This window comes from Rhinichthys klamathensis, unplaced genomic scaffold (assembly GCF_029890125.1).
Source record: "Rhinichthys klamathensis goyatoka isolate OS25496 unplaced genomic scaffold, OSU_Roscu_1.1 h1tg000275l_1, whole genome shotgun sequence".
Classification (NCBI taxonomy): domain Eukaryota; kingdom Metazoa; phylum Chordata; class Actinopteri; order Cypriniformes; family Leuciscidae; genus Rhinichthys; species Rhinichthys klamathensis.
The window spans coordinates 994,023-1,015,172 of record NW_026606794.1 but is presented as its reverse complement, the minus strand read 5'-3'; the positions used below and the strand labels follow the sequence as shown (position 1 = coordinate 1,015,172).

At 37.7% G+C, this 21,150-nt stretch overlaps 3 protein-coding genes across 11 annotated transcripts in view; 1 reads left to right on the top strand and 2 right to left on the bottom strand.

Moving 5' to 3' along the window:
• The window catches only part of mark2b (MAP/microtubule affinity-regulating kinase 2b), a 51,528-nt gene extending 48,194 nt beyond the window's left edge, over positions 1-3,334 (bottom strand). For 3 of the 9 annotated variants that reach the window (XM_056268701.1, XM_056268703.1, XM_056268704.1), the window contains exon 1: positions 2,350-3,329. In XM_056268701.1, the coding sequence (XP_056124676.1) occupies positions 2,350-2,397 (48 nt within the window). In that variant the 5' untranslated portion in view covers positions 2,398-3,329. Of the gene's footprint in view, positions 1-2,349 lie in introns of all 9 variants that reach the window. The other 6 variants (XM_056268706.1, XM_056268705.1, XM_056268709.1 and 3 more) reach the window with 5 other exon arrangements.
• A 220-nt stretch (positions 3,335-3,554) lies between these two features.
• Positions 3,555-13,336, bottom strand: krcp (kelch repeat-containing protein). Its single transcript, XM_056268713.1, has 13 exons — positions 13,248-13,336; positions 12,768-12,926; positions 12,618-12,690; positions 11,579-11,638; positions 11,211-11,478; positions 10,986-11,117; positions 10,351-10,538; positions 9,940-10,136; positions 9,649-9,740; positions 8,381-8,435; positions 8,092-8,189; positions 4,276-4,370; positions 3,555-4,154 (listed from the first exon to the last, which is right to left on the bottom strand). The coding sequence occupies exons 1-13, from the start codon at positions 13,307-13,309 to the stop codon at positions 4,020-4,022; spliced, it is 1,614 nt and encodes a 537-aa protein (XP_056124688.1). The 5' UTR covers positions 13,310-13,336; the 3' UTR covers positions 3,555-4,019.
• A 1,598-nt stretch (positions 13,337-14,934) lies between these two features.
• Positions 14,935-20,904, top strand: adad2 (adenosine deaminase domain containing 2). The gene is made up of 8 exons (XM_056268714.1): positions 14,935-15,345; positions 15,440-15,568; positions 15,997-16,147; positions 16,996-17,163; positions 18,573-18,787; positions 19,246-19,480; positions 20,049-20,181; positions 20,334-20,904. Exons 1-8 carry the CDS (start codon positions 14,937-14,939, stop codon positions 20,442-20,444), a joined length of 1,551 nt encoding a protein of 516 aa, XP_056124689.1. The 5' UTR covers positions 14,935-14,936; the 3' UTR covers positions 20,445-20,904.
• Positions 20,905-21,150: the final 246 nt, after the last annotated feature.

Sequence of the window (21,150 nt, the reverse complement as noted above, 5' to 3'; positions counted from 1 at the left end):
GGCATCCGGAGAGCTGGACAAGGATATAAAGTCCTTCGTTTTTCATTAAGCCACTTAGCGGAAAACACACATGTTAGCGCTGCCTGTATTGTATGTAGCTCAGTCAGCATTAGTCACACTGGCATGAGTTATTAATGAGCACTGAATCTGTCCTCCTCCTCCTCACTCTGAATGGCTCAATTTTCCATCCTCTGGCACTCGCATCACAATCTGTGCCTTATCACATTCAGAGGGGCAAGGCTGGCTATTCTTACTGCCAGTGTCTTCCTGGTTCCCAAGTCAAATGCACTGTTGACTGATTTTCTCATTAGACCAGTGGTTAAACCTTTTTGACTGTCCACAACAACATTTGAGATCCCTGCCCTGCTTTTTTTTATTTACAGAAATTAGGAGTATCTTTAGATATAATTCAAATTAAAATAATAAAATAGTTTAATTTCAGAAGCTTGTGTGTGAATGAAAATAAATAAGAAATGTGTTTTTTTTTTTTAAATAGTTTTAGCTTATTTTAAAACATTTTAAATCTTGATTCTTGAGGCGCTCTTGGAAATTTCCTGAGGGCCCCGGTCCCTTGGTTGAAAACCACTGCTATCAGGTCTAAACTCATCTAACTTCATTGTATTTACAGACTAAACTTTACTGATATGGGGATTTTCAGTTTATGCATTGAACAAAATGATTTTCAAAACACTATTAAGCCTTGTGCATCCTTATGGACATTTTTGTCTTTTTCAGTTTAGTTTTTTTTTTATAACGTTGCCTGTATTTATGCTAACTAAATTTGGTTCGGGTGTGTATTTTTATTGAAATTTTACTATTTCACCCCCATTTCTTTAAAAAATATTTTTTGCACTAGGTACACAAAATAGTTCCTCTCAGCGCCTTTTGGACAAAAATGTCCGCATTGAAACCCATTAAAACTGCAATTTTTAATCCCAGGGCCATTTAACTATAAAATGATGCAATCTTTGTTAAGAGGCTTTCATTCTGTTGGCAAGGCTTCAAAATTGAAATTTTTACTATTTTTTACCAGATGGTGCCATTTTTTCAGGTTTGGCCTATAAAGCAAATACTCGCTTTATTCCTGTTTTCTGCTTTGGCATATTATAGAGCCAATTGGATAAATTATGGAGCGATAATTGTGTGGGTGTGTTGGTATGGATGTCAGAGTGTGGTTTGTGTGCGTGTAATAAAAAAAATATGTGTATGTGTGCGTGTGTGTGTTTGTAATATGTGACCCTGGATCACAAAACCAGTCACAAGTAGCATGTGTATATTTGTGGCAATAGCCAACAAAACATTGTATAGGTCAAAATTATCGATTTTTCTTTTAGGCCAAAAATCATTAGGATATTAAGTAAAGATCACTTTCCATGAAGATATTTTGTAAATTTCCAATCCGTAAATATATAAAACATTTTTTTTTTGAGTGAATGCAGCACAATCGTGAACATAAATGGACAACTTTAAAGGCGATTTTCTCAATGTTTCGATTTTTTTCACCTTCAGATTTTAAAATAGTTGTATTTTGGCCAAGTATTCTCCTATCCTAACAAACCATACATCAATAGAACGCTTATTTATTCAGCTTTCATTTGATGTAAATCTAAATTTTTCAAAAAATTGTCCCATGTGACTGGTTTTGTGGTCCAGGGTCACATAAAAAACTACTGCTAATAACAAATCGAACCTCTGTGTGACCAGTGGAGTTTTGCTGGTCTCCAATGGGGAAAATGTGGTACTGCGTCCAACCAAAATTTTACTAAACGCTAATTTTTTGAGATATCAACCTCAAATTTGGAACACAACTTGTTTAGATTTATGGCTTTGATTTTCTAGCCGTTTTAGAGTTCAATATGTTTCATAAAATATAAATTGTATTTAAAATAATGTTCATAAATCATTTTCATAAACCTATATATTTTTATTTTATTTATTATTATTACTCTAGCAATAATCTGCCAATGGTCTTCTTTAAAATGAGACCAAACTTAAGTCTGTGCTCCTAGGCTTCAAATTTTTAGTCCAGTATGGACCTATGTGTAACTTTTTTTAATTGATGCACAAGGGTTAAGACATCAGATTTACAACATCTACAGCGAGGAACATGGAAGTTACCTTGACAAGCCTATCAATGAACAGATAAGGGAAGACATGTTGAGTCAGGGAAACTCTTCCTGAACTAACTTACATATAAATATATATCCAGACACCTGCCTTTCAGCTCGACGAGCTTGAAGGAAATACAATTCAAAAGAAAATCAAGAATGACGTAATTCCCAACAATAAACACAGTAACACACATTCATACATATTAGTTTCTGTGCAGTCAGTGAAGATATGTCTCACCTGGCTGGATGAATTTTCTATAACACCAACTCCTCCTCGGGTTGTCATTTTCGCCCAGGTATTCTCAAAATCAAGGCCACGGGTGGGAAAATAAATGGAAAATCGTTTTTAGTGGTTGACGAGCATTTATAAGCTTGCCTTTACAGGCTATTCGTCTGTTCTGACAGAAGTAATCAGTGTTGCTAGCTAGCTTGAACTAGCCACGCAGACAGAGATCAACAAGTTGAAGCCCAACATCAGTCCATATGTGGAGAAAAAACTTGTATTAAAGTCTCCAGTTGAAAATAAACAGCAGGTCCTTGATGAGGATTTATGAAGGTCTTCTTGGAGAGACTAACATGGAGCTGACTTACATTTATATTTGTTTCCCAACGAAATAAGCGAGAGTTTAAAACAATTCATTTCCTCCCAGGTCTTAAAAATGACAGAGAATGAGGACACGAAAAGTATCTCTCTGCGAGCGATATGAAGTGTTAGGCCAACCAAAAATCACAATTTTACCGACCTTCAAAACAATTAGTGTCAACAAAAGGTGAACAAATACCTCAACCGTCAGTTTGAGCTAACGAAACAAACGGCGCTGGACTGAACGCGGATATAACCTTAAAGAAAATCAACCGTGAGTGCTGAGAATGAAGGACTAACGTTAGCAGACATAAGATGGATTTAAAAATCCCGAAAAACCCTCATGATCCACGAAACCGTTTTCCGCCACTCACGGGATCCCGGTGACCAAAGGCTCTTGAATGAAAGGAGTCGTCTGAGGGCTCGTATCCAAAGAGAAACATCCAGTCAGGTAGTAAAATCCATGATTGGCTTCGGGGCTGAGGAGAAATGGGCTACACTGGAGGCGGATCGGTGTCGTACTGCGGCCGAGTTGCTCAAACGCTCGTGCCTGATACCGGAACAAGCGCGAGAGTCAACATGGCCGATCTCCGGAGCGAGCGGAGGGGGGCTGAACGGGGAGGGGCGGCGGCGGATCCGTGCACGGATCCTCTCTAGGCATCAGTAGCAGTCGGTGCTCGCATACTGCGGTATTCGCGGTCGTAACGGCGACTGTAGACGTGGGGTGACATCATGCGGTCGTTGTTTCCGTGGAGATTTAGAAATTTAGCAGATGCCTGGACACAGGAAATACAGTATCTGTGTGACTGACCTGCTGTGTGATTGAATCAAAGTGTCCGAATAACTGAAGAAAAGAGGCGTTTGAATTTATAAAGAACGTTTAATTTTGAACAGGTTTGCTGCGACAGTATTTACTGCCAAATCATAATTTTACAAAGACATTAAAAAAGAAGCTTTTTCTAAAACCATGTATATACAAAACGGACACCAAAAAAGCTTTTCGTTGATCAAACCTGAATCCCTTCATGGAATAAACAAGAAAACAAATCTCTATCTAATGATGTTTGAATAAGTATTCTTCTTCTGAAGAAAACAGCCCACTCTTCCTGATCTATAATAATAATGGGCTTGTATCACAAATCATAACATTATAGACTGACTTCCCAAGGTCTGAGCATAAACTTGTAAATAAAGGATGATATAATGCAAATACCTGAGTGAAAGTGTAATGCACCTCTTTAAGTAAGCCACAATCAAACCAAAGAACAAAATCTGAAAAAGCACAGCTTAAAAAAGCATGTAAAACCGAATTGTGATGCAAGTGTTTAGTCTCTTCTTAGCTCTTCTACTGGCATAGTGAAAAGGTCGGAGAAGAAGCTCCCTTCATTGTCACCTCCACCAAAAACCAACAGCGTTTGTGGGGATGATTCTGGAAGGTCCTCCTCTTCATCTATAGATCCCTGTACAGGCAAAGACACTAGTATTAAAGGTCTGAGCAGTGAAAATCAATAGCCATAATAATGACCTGAAACTACTTTATAAAGGTATCCATAATATGAGTTTTTTTTTTTTTTTTTTTACCTTTCTGCATGTGGTGGACATGGTAATGATGGAATGTCCAGCTCGGGGGAAAGAATTGAGCTGGGATAGAAACAGAGATGACCAGCAACTAGTGTCTGGAATAAAATAAAATTAAAAAGTGTTACAAATTATAGTAAAAGCTAGTTGCTTTAAAATAAATATTCCAGGTTAAATACAACTTTTAAATCGATCAACAGCATTTATGGGATGTGACAACATACATTACAAATCAAAAGTTTGGGGTCAATAAGATTTTTAAAGAAAGTTGCAACTTATTCAGCGATTTACAAAACTTACAATGTTATAAAGGATTTTTATTGCAAATAAATGCTGTTCTTTTGAACTTTCTATTCATCAGTCCTGAAAAATATAGCAGCACAAGAGTTTTAAACATTGAAAATAATAATGAAATGTTTCTTGTGGACCAAATCAGCATATAAGAATGATTTCTAAAAGATCATCCGACACTGAAGACTGGAGTTATGATGCTGAAAATTCAGCTTCGGCATTACAGGCATGGACAATGAAACTGAAATGCCGGCCAATACAGTGCTGAAGGTTTCCTGCCTACATTCCATCAGTAAGAGCAGAGTGTGAAGGTTGAATTAGCAGAGCAATAGCACAGCTGTACATAAAATATTGCAATCCACAAAACATACAGTAATGGGAGACATCAATTCAAGAGGTCTCGCTTCTCGCTGGCACATCTGTGACCAGGGGCCTCATTTATAAAACTTTGTGTAGGATTTGCGTCAGAAGTGGCGTACGGATGAAACATAGGACGTGCGTACGCACAGAAATATTCGGATTTATAAAACCGTGCGCACGCACATCCTACGCATTTTTCCCTTAATAAATCACAATCAATTCTAAATGTAGCGCAGCTTTTGCGGCTTCATGTCACGCCCATAGTTGCCCATAAATAGTCCGTGAAACGCCCACAAGTTAATATTCATCGATTGCGAAATCATGGCAAACATAGAGAGGAAATAAAAAAAAACTTAACTTCACTCAATGTGAAGTAGAAGTTATCGTTGGCGAGGTGGAAAAGAGGAGAAAAAAAATGTTGTTTGGAGGGTGTGGGCATTACTAATCCCAAAAAGGCACTTGAGTGGCAAAAGGTAGCAGACGCCGTAAATGCTGTAGCCTCACAACCTCGGACTGTGGCCGAAATAAAAATGAAATGACAAGCTACAGATGTCGGTTATAATCTACTTGGAAATGGGAAATAGTTCAGCGCAAATGTAATTTCTTGCAGCTTTCTGAACAGTTGAGACATACGTCATATGTTATTTTATCAAAAATAAAACAAACTAAAGGCATATGCATGAAATACCTGCATGAATACCATGATTGATGATTCCGTAGCTGATAAAGACATTTTACTATGAAAACAACCAGTGGCGGATTTAGCAAATTGGGGGCCCAAGGCAAAGGTAGTATGGGGCCCCCCATCCGATCTTTAAAAGAGAACGAAAAAAAATAAATCTGATTTTTTTTTTTTTTTTTTTACTATTACATGACACTTTCTGGAGAGTTTTGTGCAAAGAAATATAGAAAAAAAGTAAGTCTAGCAAGTCTTATATTTCTGTAATTCACAGAGATCAAACACAAATATGCTGACTGAATAGATTACTAGTTGAGAAACACTGCTTTAATTAATGTTTTTATGATGACTTTGTGAAAGGTTAACTAAACAGCATGAGCCGTCTTCCTGCTGGCCAGTAAGTTATTTGGCAAATTTCATTCATACAGATCTGTATTATGCTATAGTTTTTGATAGTGTTATACATTTCTTACAGATAATCACGATGATCATTGTGTTTGTCTTACCGAATGTGGTATCTTTATGCAATTACAGTTTGTCTATAAGCTTTTTTTTTATTAATGCCGACAGTAAAATGTTGCCAGATATTGCTACGAAAAACAAGAAAACAAAATAATAATAATCCGAAATAAGTTCAAAGCTTGTGTTTTGGAAATAAGATTTATATATCACTAACCCTAACATGCAACTTTCCACTTTAATAACTTCCTAAAGTGTCACATTAAATCAGAAAAACAGGTCCAGAAGACTACTGCCACCTTTCCATTAGGTGGATCTGGCAACACGGAGGCTGCACGCGCGCCCTCACTCACAACGCGCTCTCAAGCCCCGTTCACTTCGCTAGCTTCTCGCAGCAACATGCATTGCAAACACATAATATGAGGTGGTTTAAACGGCTAATTAATCATTCAGAGAGCTTGACATTTTATTTTTGAATGTAAAATATGACAGAGTTCCGGACCTCGGTCACCTCATAGCTGGCTACGGCCATGGACTTGTAACATATTAGCACATCATCACAAAAAAGTTTGTTACCTTCTGCAATTTTGCTAAAAACGTTTTGCTTTCCTCCCGCTTCCTCCTTTTTCAGCACCGCTTGGGTAGCTTCTCTGTCTGTCACTCTGTAGCCTACACTGTCTGTCAGTAACTTATTTTTCTCCGTCAGTTTTATTGTATCCATGGGGAAATGTTGGACAACAAACCACATCCAACAAGAGTAAAGGTCCTTGCACAGAGTCCGAAATTCTTGCACGTTAAAAAATAAATATGACCTCATGTTGTGTCAATCACGTTTACACACAGCCTCCAAAACTTTTGTCCGTATGTCACAAACAAATTCGGACTGGGTTAGATTTTCACATCCGTAGCAAGCATTTTGAGGTGTTTTGACAATTCAGGAGCCATCAAATGACGAATACGAAAAAACGCATACGAAAATTTCAGACTCTAAACTGTTGACGCAAGCTGTCTAAAAGGGATGTCCAGGCACTAACCCGGATTTTATTCAAAAAACATAAAACCACAGCTGCCCAACTCACTGCAGAATTAAATGCGCACATTGACTCTTCTGTTTCCAACAAAACTGTTCATTGTGAGCGCCAAAGTCAATATTCATGGTCGGGCTGCTATAGCCAAACCTTTGGTCACTTGTGCCAATGTCAGTCGGTTTCAATGGTGCCAACAATGCTAATTGTTCTCTGATGAGTCCACCTTCACTGTCTTTCACACATCCGTGGGAGTTACAGTGTAGAGAAGGCCCAAAGAAGCTTAACACCCGGACTGAAGCACGGGGGTGGATCAGTGATGGTTTGGGCTGTAATATCATGGTATACTGTGCTTGATGGGGACTACTGAACCATTCTGGAGGACCATGTGTACCTAATGTTTCAAACTTAGTACCCTGAAGGGGGTGTAATGTATCAGCATGCACCAATACACACAGCAAGACTTGTGACAGAATGGTTTGATGAACATGAAAGTGAAACTGAACATCTCTCATGGTCTCCACAGTCACCAGATCTAAATATTTTTTAGGCACTTTGGGGGTATTTTGGAGGAACAAGTCAGAAAACTTTTTCCTCCACCAGCATCACAGTGACCTGGCCACTGTTCTGGAAGAGGAATGGCTCAAAATCCCTCTGGCCACCGTGAAGGACTTGGATCTGCCATTCCCAAGACGGAATTATGCTGTATTGGCAGCAAAAGGAGGCCCTACACCAATATGGCCTAACTAATACATTATTGTGGCATAAACCAGGTGTTTCAGTTTTATGTCAAAGCCTTGTATATAAATAAACAAAAACAGTTAATTAAATTGTAATAAAATGTCATAGTAATACTGTTTTTTACTGTATTTTCTATCAAATAATTGAGCAAATTAAAAAGACTTCTAGAGAATATTACCAACCCAAAAATGTTTAACAGTATTAGTGTATACTGTAGTAGCAACCATATAGTCCTGGAAGTGGAATTGGGGCAAAAAGTCTCACCAGTGTTGAAGATGAATGTGTCACTCAGTGCATTGTTCCCATTGTATCCACCATGGACCAGGAAGTTGCAGTCTGAAAGAACTGCACAGCCATGCCAGCTGTGATACAGTATGGAACAGGTATAGGTTACATAAAGTATTATCAAGATGTTCAATCATGTAACCATAATAAGACAACTGAAATTTTGCTATACATTGTTTACTGTTGCGAGCATGTTTTTAAGGAACAAAATAAATGTTTTTTTTGTAGTACAATTTACTCCAAGAATAAATTGTCATGTTTTAAATACCTTCTAGGAGAGGGGGCTGTCCCACTTGTCTTCACAGCAGAAAACTCCATCAAGCCTGAAATAGGATGTGACAATATGCTATTTTAAGCTGACTACTCCACTTTTTAAAGAGTGCTCTCCGTAATTAATGTGTAAAACAGTATTATACCAGGTATTAAATATGCAGAAAATCTACACAGATCTGAATAAAGAATGCAAGTATAACAGTTTCCTATAGAAACCGTGCAGAACAATGGATATATGACACTCCTCTACCATGTAAAACATGTCTAGTAGATTTTTTTGTCCTCAAGTAACAGTACTGAAATTAATTCTATGAGTGGCAAAACATCTTCCAGCAGTGGTTGCGTTAAACTCTCATTGTCCATCATTTTGACAGACAGGGTCTAAAATTTCATTCATAATCTATTAGTACCCGTCATTTTAATTTTCATATTTTAATGATAAGACGACATTTAATAGCCTTTGTTTTCGTTCACATTTAAATTTTTAATCACGGACGTACAGGACAAGGATATAGGCTAGATTATGCATTTATTTATTATTTAAAGAGAACAGAGGAACAGAGACTGTACTTTACTTTTCATCTTCAACACCACACGAAGCAGATGAATGTTTGTTTTTCCGCAGTGACAGCGGAAGTCACTGAAACAGAACCTTTCTTTGTGCCCGAACAGGCAAATATTAACGCAATATTACAAAATAGTACAATTACGATAAACACATAAAAAATAAACTGAACTACTAAACTCAATCGACTTTCTCCATCTGCCTGAACTCAAACCTTCCTCCTGGTCTGCATGGACTTAAACTGTGTCCTCGCCTGTGCCGGTATTGTACTGACTTTCGCCACTGCATCCACATCAGTCCCTCTTTTTTCACCTCTTTTATCAACAAGATCACAACTATTCGGCCGTCCGAGGAAACTTCAAACTCTGCTGCTGTGATATTTTTTCAATTGTATGTTGATACAAGACCAAGTAATCGCTAATTAATATGCATGCTTGCCAACAACATGACAGGGGTGGGAATTACAGTTACAGTCGATCACCAACAGTGTAATCTGTCAAAATGACGGATTCAGGTTTTTCCCATCAATGATAAAACAATTCAGTCAATGTCAGAAAATATTTGGTTACCCCTACTACTGCCTTCCAGTGACTTTAGTTATTCCTTATTTTTCCCCAATAAGACATTCACACAGTGAGAAACCAAATTAAAATCAAATAATAAGTCTTGAAAATAGTAACAATTCTTGCAGTGTTTACCAAGATCTAGCATGAACATGTCATTGAAGCAGACAGGAGTGTCCCATCCGCCAAACACAAAGATGCTCCCCTGCATCACACATGCTGAGTGCCTGCACAAATGAATCAAAATCTGTTCAAGTCAGAAAGAAAATACTCATATGCCACATGCACAGCTGAAAATAGTTTTAAAACATCACAATCAGTCATGCAATTAATGTAAAGTATTACAGATCTCAAAATGTTGCTAATGTAACGTTAAATAAACTGTGGACTACTTGGATTTAAAAAAAGAGACATGAACAGCCCTACCCAGAGCGTGGTGCAGGCTTCTCTCCATTGACAATGGGTTGATACCAGATGGCCATATCAGGGTTAAAGATGTAGATGGAGTCACTGCAGCCGTCCGGTTCTGGATGTGGGCGAGGAAACACTCCTCCAAACACAAAGAGCTCTCCCCGGAACATACTGCAGCTGTGATAAGCCAGAGGAGGCACTTTTCCCTGCGCCTAAAGAGGTCAACGAAATCCAAAAGAGCTTTTAAGTATATTCAGAACCTACTGGCTAATAAAATGAAATCTTCATTTACTATGGACGAGAAAAACGTGACATCTATAACAAAAACAAATCGCGCCTAGTCTTGTGTTGCAGTAATACCGTACAGTTCTGTGAGTCTTTTAAAAGATAATTGACAGGTGTTTGTGGAATAAATTGCAGACTAACCTCTACCAAAGTCCAACGCCAGCTTTGTGTGTCTAAGATGTGAACATCATTAAACCATTTCTTATGCTTTGAGCCGCCAAACACAAAGATACGCTTAGACTCCGGATCATAGGTTGCTGTGTGACCAATTCGGGCCTCAGGGGTCGGTCCTTCTGCCAGGGTTTCAGCAGGTACCCAAGAAAGATCCTCTGAAAAAAAAAAAAAAAATCTCCATGAAATCAAAATGAACAATGTTGCAGTATTTACTATTTATTATACATACTGTCTGAAAATTATTATGTCATTCTGTGCCCTCATTATCTTTAAATCATAATAACTTCCCTTGCCTCTTTCAGCAGCATCTCTTTTTTTTATCTGATTATGTTTTTACCGATACGTGGGCAGGACAACTGGTCTCTCACGTGAGATCATAGCAATAGCAAACCACAATGATCCAATCAATTCAAGTCTCAACCTACATTTTTTCTTGTTCAAGACATCGTTTCACTCAGATATGTATCACAATAGGGAAGAAAAGACCATTTCATGACGACTTTAAGAGCAGAATTATATCTATCAAGTGATAGCAGATCTAATAATATAATAGCAAAATTACAATCTATTGATATGGTGAGACAGAAACATAAAATGTTTACCTGTGCACAGTTTCCAGATGGGGTCTTTGCAGAACTGCATTCTGGATCCTTGTCCTCCAATCAAAATGGCTGTCTGAGGATCAATGGGGCAGAGAGTCTGACCCCAGCGACCTGACGGTTTGTCCAATGAAGCTGGAAAAGTAGTATTACCAAACATAAAATAACTATCATCATAACACAGCATTAATACACCCCAAATGCAAACAATGAAAAAAACTCACTAACCAGTCTGTAAGAGGGTTTTGGCCTGCTTGCCTTTAGCCTTGTGGCTTTGAGAACTGGAAGTTGCAGTCTGTTCCTCCTTTTGAGAGAACAGACGTGTTTGACCTCCACGAGGATTGTTCTTGCCACGTCTGTGAGGTGTTGCCTTTTGGGAGGCGTTAGGGCAGATGTTCTCCTTTCCTCTCCCTTCATTGATTTCTTCTTCCTCCTCTTCCTGAGACCACTTCCTCTTGCCTGGACACTCCCTTAATACAGGTGCTGTGGAGTTGCACTTAAAACAATAAATTGAGAGAAAATTCTGCAGGTAAGTATCGGCAAGCACAGAGCGAAACTAAACTAAAGTCAAAATAGGTATAACAGGCTAAACTTACCTCTGGAGTGCATTCCATCTGTGAAACAGTCAACACTGGATCCAAGAAATCACTAGTACCCTTTGGAAAACAGGATTATGGGTAAGTTAGTTGTCGGAATCAGATACGCACAGGTTTTACAGACTTCACACAAAATTGTTGAATTTTACTTCTTAAATATTACATTTATTTTGATTAAAGGGGTCATGCAAAATGTTTTAAACAGAACTGAAGATGCTACTATCTTTGCTGAAAAGCTTAAAGGGATAGGTCACCTTTAAATGAAAATTCTGTCATAATTTACTCACCCTTAAGTTGTTCCAAACCTGCATGAAGTACTTTCTTCTGTTGAACACAAAAGAAGATATTTTGAAAAATGTTGGTAACCAAACAGTTTCTGGTCCCCGTTTACTTCCATAGTATTTTCTTCTATACTATGGAAGTCAATGGAGACCAGCAACTGTTTTGTTACCAACATTCTTCAAAATATATTTTGTGTTCAACAGAAGAAAGTACTTCATGCAGGTTTGGAACAACTTATTAATTTATTCTGTAGATTTTCCCTTAAAGTCTTTTCTTCTGTATTTTCATGTACATCCAAGTGAAACGCATCAATGAAAAGCATCACTTGGTTCAATACATCTTTTGTTCATTGGACAAATGTAGATTTAAATGTGAGCTTGATTGTAACGGGTTTAATCTAACTAAATAATAATACGTTACATTTATATAGAGCTTTTCTCAGCACTCAAAGCGCTTTACATATTAGGGGGAATCTCCTCAACCACCACCGATGTGCAGCATCCACCTGGATGATGCGACGGCAGCCATATTGTGCCAGAACACCCTCCACACACCAGCTTATTGGTTGAGAGGAGACAGAGTGATGACGCCAATCAGTATATATGGGGATTAAATGATTGGAGAAATCTGGAATGTGATGTTATAATATTATAATATTGTTCACATTAAGATCAATAACATGCATTTAGAAAATGGATAGGGTGATTTTTTATTTCATGCTGTCTGTGCTTAAATCTTTGTAGAGTCTCTTACTTACCCCACTGAGTTTGACAGTTAAGGTTGCTCCACTGGACCAGACTCCATCCTCACCAGCTTCCCATGACAGACATCTGAGGAGAGGGAAGGTTTAGGTTAAAGGTTCCAACTAAAATATACTATATTGATTTGACATAAACAATAAACTTACTTATTGAATGGTGTTAGTTTTCCCATATTAATGGGTATGTCCCTCTCATCAGCAAGTTCCACAGAGATTGAGTCTCTCTTTCCCCAGTCTCCTCTGGTGAAGAGAACCATCAGCTGAACACTAGGCTGGATCTCAACTGAGCTCTGCCACCCATCACGTCTGCTGTGGATAAAAAATCATGTATAACCGGGATAGGTAGCTACAGTACAGTTGATACTGTGTGTGTCTTTGTAGTTTTTTCTGTTTCCCGCAAGAATTTCACGAGGCGGGAGACAGAAAGTATGCATTGCACTGTCAACGCTTGCATGACTCCAATCATTGCTTAATTATAATAATAAAATATATGAAGCTATCTGAATATATTACATGCATTCAAACAATTTGAATCACTGGAAGCACGCGCAACTTGAGTTGCATTAAAATAATAAAAATAGAGAGCCCAATGCATTTCCAATGTTTGTTTATCTCAGTGAACTGTACCTTAAGATCTGTTGTGGTGGTTCATCTACTCCAAATATTGCATAAACGCCAAATTCCTCCATTTTAACGCTTTTAAGCTGACACTCTCCAACAGAACAGATGCACAAAAAACACCCAGTAAACTGGCTAAACTGCTATGAGCAGAGCTCTATCTCCCGCCGACCTGACGCACAATAAATATAAAACCCGCGCCACCGCCACTACGTTTCATTCAAGAAGCGCAGTGATTGGATGAGTGGGCCGAGACGCAACGCAATCGACCAATCCAAAAGAAGAAGCAAGCGGCTTCCTGTTGTTGCAATGTTGATTGCTAGGTGAAGTCAGCCAATGGATGAATGACTTTATAACAGGCGGGATGATGCATGCTCGTCATGGAGGAGGGACGTTCTTGTGTTGGTCAAAAATGGTTTGGTTACCTAGAAGAGAATTTCATCTCACAAATCAGAAAGTGAAATCCAGTTAAATTGTTGCTTATTATATATTGTTTAATAAATGTTTCTCTTTATATTTTTTTTATATTAAAATATAATATTTTATATTAAATAATAATATAAACAAAAATAAATAAATACTGTCAATAAGCTTAACATAAATCATAAATCAAAACACTGTCCGCTGGTGACACCTGCTGGTCAAGTATATGTAACTGCCATGAAAAGCTCGAGTGTTTTATTTTTTGCACAGCGTTTTTAAAACATACTTCCCCAGTTTCATAGACAAGACTTAAGCCTACTTCCAGACTAAAATGCATGTTTGGTCTGTTTTAACTGAGAACAACTTGAAACCAACAAAACTATTTTTTTTTCTTCCCAAGTCACGTTTATAAAAGCTAAATTTCCTAATTGAACTAAGTTCTAATCCTGGCTCAACCTAAGCCCTGTCTGTGAAACCGGGCCATTGTTTCAAAGAAGATTTGCATAGTTTCTTAAACTTTCCAGAGACTCTAATTTATAAAGGTTTCATATATAAAACACTTTTAATATGATTATATTTTAACCACTACCATTATATAACTTGTGATTAATACCCCAATCCTTATTTTAGTTTAAAAGGTCTAAGACAGCTGTATTTTTCACAAAATTGTCGACCAGGCGGAGAGCATTGTGAACATTTTTACTTTTTCGGTTTTTAAAATATTTTAAATGTATATTTTTACATATAAAATACAATTTGCATTTTGTATGTTTAACTTTTCTACTGTAAAGCGGTGGAAATTGCTTATCCTTTTATTCATGCTTTTACGCGCTATCGCCGTCACGTGACTCAAACAGGCTAAGGCTCCTCCCAATAATTAGCTCAACCTTGCAGGTGGACGAGAGTTGCTTGCTGATGCTGATCAACTTATTCGACATAGAAGCTCTTTTGAAAGTCAGGTATCTTTAAACATACAGTGCAGATAACGTGTCACTTTGTTGTCTATTGTGTATGACCTACACTCTAGCTCATGTTACGTCGTGTATTTTTTATATAAATGGATTTTGATATTAGTAGGCTATCCAGTTATCACATTGGTCAGCTAAAATTACGAACTTGCTATATCTGAGATAGATAAATATGTCATATTTCAGGCCCATAATGTACAATAATTTTTTTAAATCAACATGTTTGTGAGTTTGTGACCACCAACAGTTCTCTTTTCTGCAATCTATCAAAAAATCTTTCATTATGCATGACGTTTTACAGCAGATAATGTCAAACCACGGTGTGAATGCAGAGGGGAAACGGCTTCCTCGAATGGCTGCCACTCTAATGATGCGCTTTGCTCCTGAGAGGGAGCCCACCTTTGGGGTCCATAGGGCCAGTCTCAAGCCTCTTGGCCCTAACAGTGAGATTAAAGATACTCCATCACCTGCAAAAGAGAGTCAACCCTCCAACCCAGAGTTACAGCACTTTGTTGATATAGAGGAACCCACTGCTGTAGACCACCTTACCCTAGAAGTCCCATCATTGGAGTCTTCGCCGCAAGTGGAGGACCTGGCCTCTGGGCCAGAGTCCCCTTCTGCATGGAGCCTGAGTAGTATTATAGGAGGTGAAACAACCCTTGAAGACCTGGAAGACAACACAGATGGCACTCTCAGGAGGGGCCAGAGAACTGGAGGTATGCTGACTTTTGTTTTTAAAGAATTTTCATTATTTATTTGTGTCAGATGTTTCTTTACTACAACTGTTGTCTCAAATTCTTGCTCTTTCAGTAAAGTTCACAGACTGGCACAAGCGCCGCGTAACAGCTGTGTGTACTGAACGTTTTGGCAAGCTGCTCAGAGAATGTCCTGAGTATCCCAGGACTAAGAGCTGCTTTGCTGCTTTTGTACTTGAGAGAGGTGAGATGGGTATAGGGGCAATTTCACTCATAGCCTAGGACTCAACAATTATTATGTAGGCTCCAAAACAAAAAATTATGAATTAAAATCATTTATGAATTTAATGATTTCTCATTTGAAATGTATAATCTTTTCATTTATCAATTCTTCTAAAATTATTAAAAACAATATTATTTTGTATTTTTCACACATGTACATTTTTCATTAAACGTTTCATTTTCTTTACAAAGAAAATATTACCTACTGATGAGCAGAATTCACAACCAAATTTCACAAACCAAAAATGTAAAATTTACAATGAATTTTGCATATTGCATGAGCATGAATAAAACCATTATCCTTTGTAAATGTGTGTGAATTGTATAATAAAAATATTTCCTGGGCAGTTTATTAATAATGGTTAAAAATGTTTTTAATGTGTGTGTCAGAGGTACGTGACACGGATGCGCAGCACTGTGAGCAATATGAAGTGGTAGCTCTGGGATCAGGTCAGAACTGCTGCAGTGGTTGGCTTTCTTACACAGGATCTGTCGTCCATGACTGCCACGCCATAGTCATCGCCCGCAGAGCCCTCAAAAGGTTTGAACATTTTTAACAGCTTAGAAATTGAGAGAGACAAAGAGCAAGACTACTTCATCTCTCTCTCTCTAAATGTATATATTTATATTTCAAATGAACTTGTGGGAAAACATTTAAATGGTATTTATGGAGTGTATGTGTCCAATATTAGGCATGGCAAATCTCTGTTTCTAGGGTATTTGCCAGCATGGCTATACTATATAACTTAACTCTTTCCCTGAAGTGTTTTTGGTCTTTTTCACAAAAGTGTCATGGCCCCCAGAATATTTTTGTTTTATGAATATCTTAACAATATATCAAATATATAGCAATATATTAAAAGAAAGAATAAATATCTGTTTTATTATCCGTTTTAAACAAAATCAGTTTTAGTCTACCTTCATGCATTCTTTTTTTTATCAACACTTGAATGTGGGTAAGTTTAAAAAAATTTTAAAAAGCGATGTTTTCTTAGCAAAAAAGCTGAGAAAATCGCGTTTTTGCCAATGATTACAACTGGATCATATCCAGAACGATGATCAAAACATAGATGGAGTAGATCGAGTCCATCAACACCCTTAATGCTTGCACAGTCATATACCACTTCCTGGGTTCATTTAATTTAGTTTATATGCCGTTTATTGTTGATCGCATTACCGGTATTTTTATATGTGTCTAATTACATATGAGATCGCTTGTTTCTGCTTTTTCTTTGCCCCCAACCTTTTAACGAAATGAAATAAGACAAAGCCATAAAAAATTGGCATTGGCAGGGAAGGATTTTGTCATAAATGACGAGTTAGCTCGTCAATGACAGGGAAAGAGTTAAAATAAGGAGATAAATCTGTCTGTCCTGTCTGGTGTCACAGGTACTTGTACAAGCAGCTCCTGCTGTTCTACAGTGCTGATCCAGAGCTGAAGCAGCGCTCCATATTTGAAACTGTTCCATCTGAACGACTGCTTCAGCTAAAGCCACGCATGTACCTTCACCTGTACACTAACAAAACCCCCAAAGGAGCAGCTCAGTGCATAGTTTTGTAAGTATAATTTTTTTATGTGCTATGCTAACATACATTCTATGGATCCTCCAGGACAGGGATGGACAACTTCGCTCCTTGAGAGCCACTATCCTTGCAGAGTTTAGCTCTAACCCTATTCAAACACAACTGAACAAGGATTACTAGAAAGATACGGGCAGGTGATTTTTATCAGAGTGGGAGCTAAACTCTTCAGGACAGTGGCCCCCCAGGACCGAAGTTACCCGTCCCTGCTCTAGGATCTGAGTTTGACCAGTGGTTCCCAACCTTGCACTAATATACTGATGAGTTGAATCAGGTGTGTTTGATTAGGGAGACATCTAAACCATGCAGTGTTGGGGGTAATCCAGGAGCAGGGGTGGGAACCACTGCATTATCCACATTTTTCCCTACACCCCTTGAAGCTTTGCACGAATTTTGGGAGTACCGTAACTGCATTTAAACCGCAAACAATCAGCAAAGGTTCCCTCTATGAACGCATTTTCATTCATAATCATTTTATGCACCCACTGCACATTAAAATAAATTGTAAAAGCATTAACAAATGACTACAACAGACCATGAATAACACCAAAAGATGTATTATTTCCGCAGCAATAATACGGATGTGTAAAATATCACTGTAGTAATATATGTCTGTATTGTATGTTGCCTTAATCAAAAATGTTAATTAACTAGTACATTTAGTGATAGTAAAGTGATTAGTCATTTTGACAGATTTACCTGCTTTTGAAACATTCCAGTAAATGGTTCTAATAGGGATTAGAAGTGAAGAGGGGAACTGTTTACATCTTAAAGCTTCTGTGTGAAAACAAACTTGGAAAGAGACGTGAGGATTTTTGAAGAAAAACGAGAGATTGTTGTGCATTCCAGTGGATTATTCATGGGATATACTGTATCATAAATTAAATCGGGAGAGCAGACCACAAATGCGCTGTATATGTTGTCTTTTTTCATACTGGTACAGCGGAATACAAAAGAATAAAAGAAAAAAATCAGGAGGAAAAGAATTCATTGAATGAAAAGAGCACTTGCTATAGATATTCTTGTTATACCATGTCACAAACTTCCAAACTGGAAGTGCCTCCCATATCTTAATTGCAGTAGGCTTGTTAGGAAAAAGGTGTATGCAATATTGCAGGGGTTCTCAACTCAGGCCCTAGAGGTCCACAGTCCTGCAGAGTTCAGCCCTGAATCAAACACACCTGAGCCAGCTAATCAAGGTCTTCAGGACTATTAGTGACAACTACTAGACAACTAGTGTGTTGGAGCAGTGTTGGAACTAAACTCTGCAGGGCTGTGGCCCGCCAGAAGCTGAGTTTGACACCCCTGGTCGACTATTTCAGAGAATCTGTCTATATTTTAAAAAATATAAAATAAGTTGAAAATCTTCATGTATCCTTTCACAGAAAGTCTCAAAGCAGTGCTTACACCACTCTGAAGCTGCAGTGCCATGCTAAAGGCTCTCTCATCCCTGCTGTCTTCCTGCTTCCAAGCGTGTGGGGTGCACGCATCTGTTGCATGTCCGACAGTGCCAAACTCACCCGTTGGACTGTCACTGGAGTGCAGGGGGCACTACTGAGTCATTTTATTAACCCAGTTTACATTACCAGCATTGTACTTGGTAAGCTGTGTGCATTTGCAGGTGACTGAGTGTTTCTATATATGGCAATTGGATCTGGATTGAAACTGTGACCAAGATCTGCAGTATCAGCTTCTGTCTGTAAATTTATTTTTTTGTGTGGTTCACTTCGCTTTTGTCTAGTACCACATCTCACTGAAGCTGCTCTGACCACACTGAGTATTGTCAATTTCCACTTGCACTTTTTTAGATGCTTTATTAATTGGACTGTAGGAATTAGGAAATGTGCATTTGAAAATGTGAAAAGACTGAAGAATCAATACATTATTATCTTAAGAATGAATTGCAATATATTGATTCATGATTGCATTAGAGAGCCTTAAGTTACTACTCATACATTTTATACAAGAGACAACTTGTATATTTCATATTCATGGATGAAATCCAAGCAGCCAGAAGAATGGCTGTACTTATTAACCTTTTCTCCACTTGTTGTCCAGGTGATTCCAGACACTGCTCAGAGAAAGTGTCTGAGATCATCAACAAACGTCTGGGCACAGGCTGGAATAATGCTCTGCCTCCACCATTCAAACAGACCACCATCTTCTTCCTGAGTGGAGAGAGTGTGTGGCCTGTTGAGAACACCAACTACTGCAAAGACCTCAGTGTCAACTGGTGTTTGGGAGACTCCAGTATTGAGATTCTGGATAGCACCACTGGCTTTGCAATCAACAAGTCAGTCATACTTAATGAACTAGCTAATGATTAGCTCATGCAGAAGTTTATTGCCTATATTGGGTGTGACTATTATAAATATGTGCACTATTTGAGAATCTGAGCAGTGACCAAACTGTTAGTCACAATAGAGCACAACATTTGGCGTCCAGAAGTAAAAATCCCTTTTTGTCCATAGAAAATTTTATTTTTAGCAAAAATGTATAAACCTACTGTAGTATATGCTTTACTAGAAGTCATCTGTGATTTCAACATAATTAAAAAAAAAAAAAACTTTAGTCGTTGATGGTTATTTTGTGAATATTTATAATCGGTGTCTGAGTCAGTTAACATTAGCAAGTCAATAGTTTTATATTGTATTGTTGTTTTTGTACTGTTCATACTCTAGTTTTGCATACGTTCTTATCTTCTTTGCTGACTTATACTTTACTGTTAAAAAACAAAATATAGATCTCTATTTAACAGTGCAACCTTATTCAATGTTTAAATATTAAGTCCCATTCCTTTACTCCACTCAATGAATTGACTGCCTTGAGTTTATAAAATCCTTTTTTATTCTTTCTCTTAGTTCTCCATTTGTAAGCGGTCCTGGATCGTCAAGCAGACTTTGCAAAAGAGCGTTGTACTTCTGCTTCAGAAAAGTCTCAACAGTGGCAGGCCACCATGACTTTTTGTCATTCTCCACATACCGCAATGCTAAAGTATGTGTATATAGTTTTGAATGGATAATAATATCCAAATGTATGCGAGTTTGACTTTATTAGTTAAAACTGAGGTTGCATGTGTATAAATATGGCATTTTGTGCACCAATCTGCTGTTGTAAACTGCTAATCTATTTTATATTACATCTAGATGGCTGCCCAGCTGTATCAGGAGACCAAGACTCAAGTCAATGTGCAGTTCTTGGCCAACAATGCTGGACCGTGGAACTCCAAACACTTGGTTGATTGCTTCAGTCGCTAAATGACAGGTTGAACAACCCTTGAAATTAATTTAGGTTCCCAGATGTTCAACAAATTGCACCCTTTGCATTTGGTCGTTCATTGATGCTTGAAAACATATGTTCATATGTAAGTTATTAGTTCATTATCAGATATCAGATAGCTATAAGGCATATAAGTGCACTTCTACTGAAAATATTTGTGTTCTAAAAAGTGTAGAGAGTACTACCAGCTATTTTAACTTTGCAGTTATTTAATATTTGTTTTGCTTGTTTTACTTTTTCAATGTTATTTAGATTCTGTGATTTGGTGTTTTGTTTATTTGGTAGGAAAGATGGAAGAGACTTTAAGTTTGACATACCCACACAGAAATATTATAGTAGTTTAAAAGAACATTTGTAAGGCTCAGGCCTCCCATAATTCATGTTTATCCCCATTCATAATTTGTGATAAAATAAGCAATAAAAACATTGTGAAAATGACTGATCATAGAGTATTAGTCTGTCAGGAACCAGTAACACCACTGGCAAATTTCTAAATTAAAGTTATTTTAAAAATGGAGAGACGGCATTACAAAAACAAAAATAATAGCATTGATCATACAATTACTTAATAAATCATATTAATACAAAATCACAACCAACTAATAACAATGTCACTGACCATTCATAATGACCCTTAAAGGGGATGTCTAATGCTATTTCATTTATTCTGACTTATTTACATTG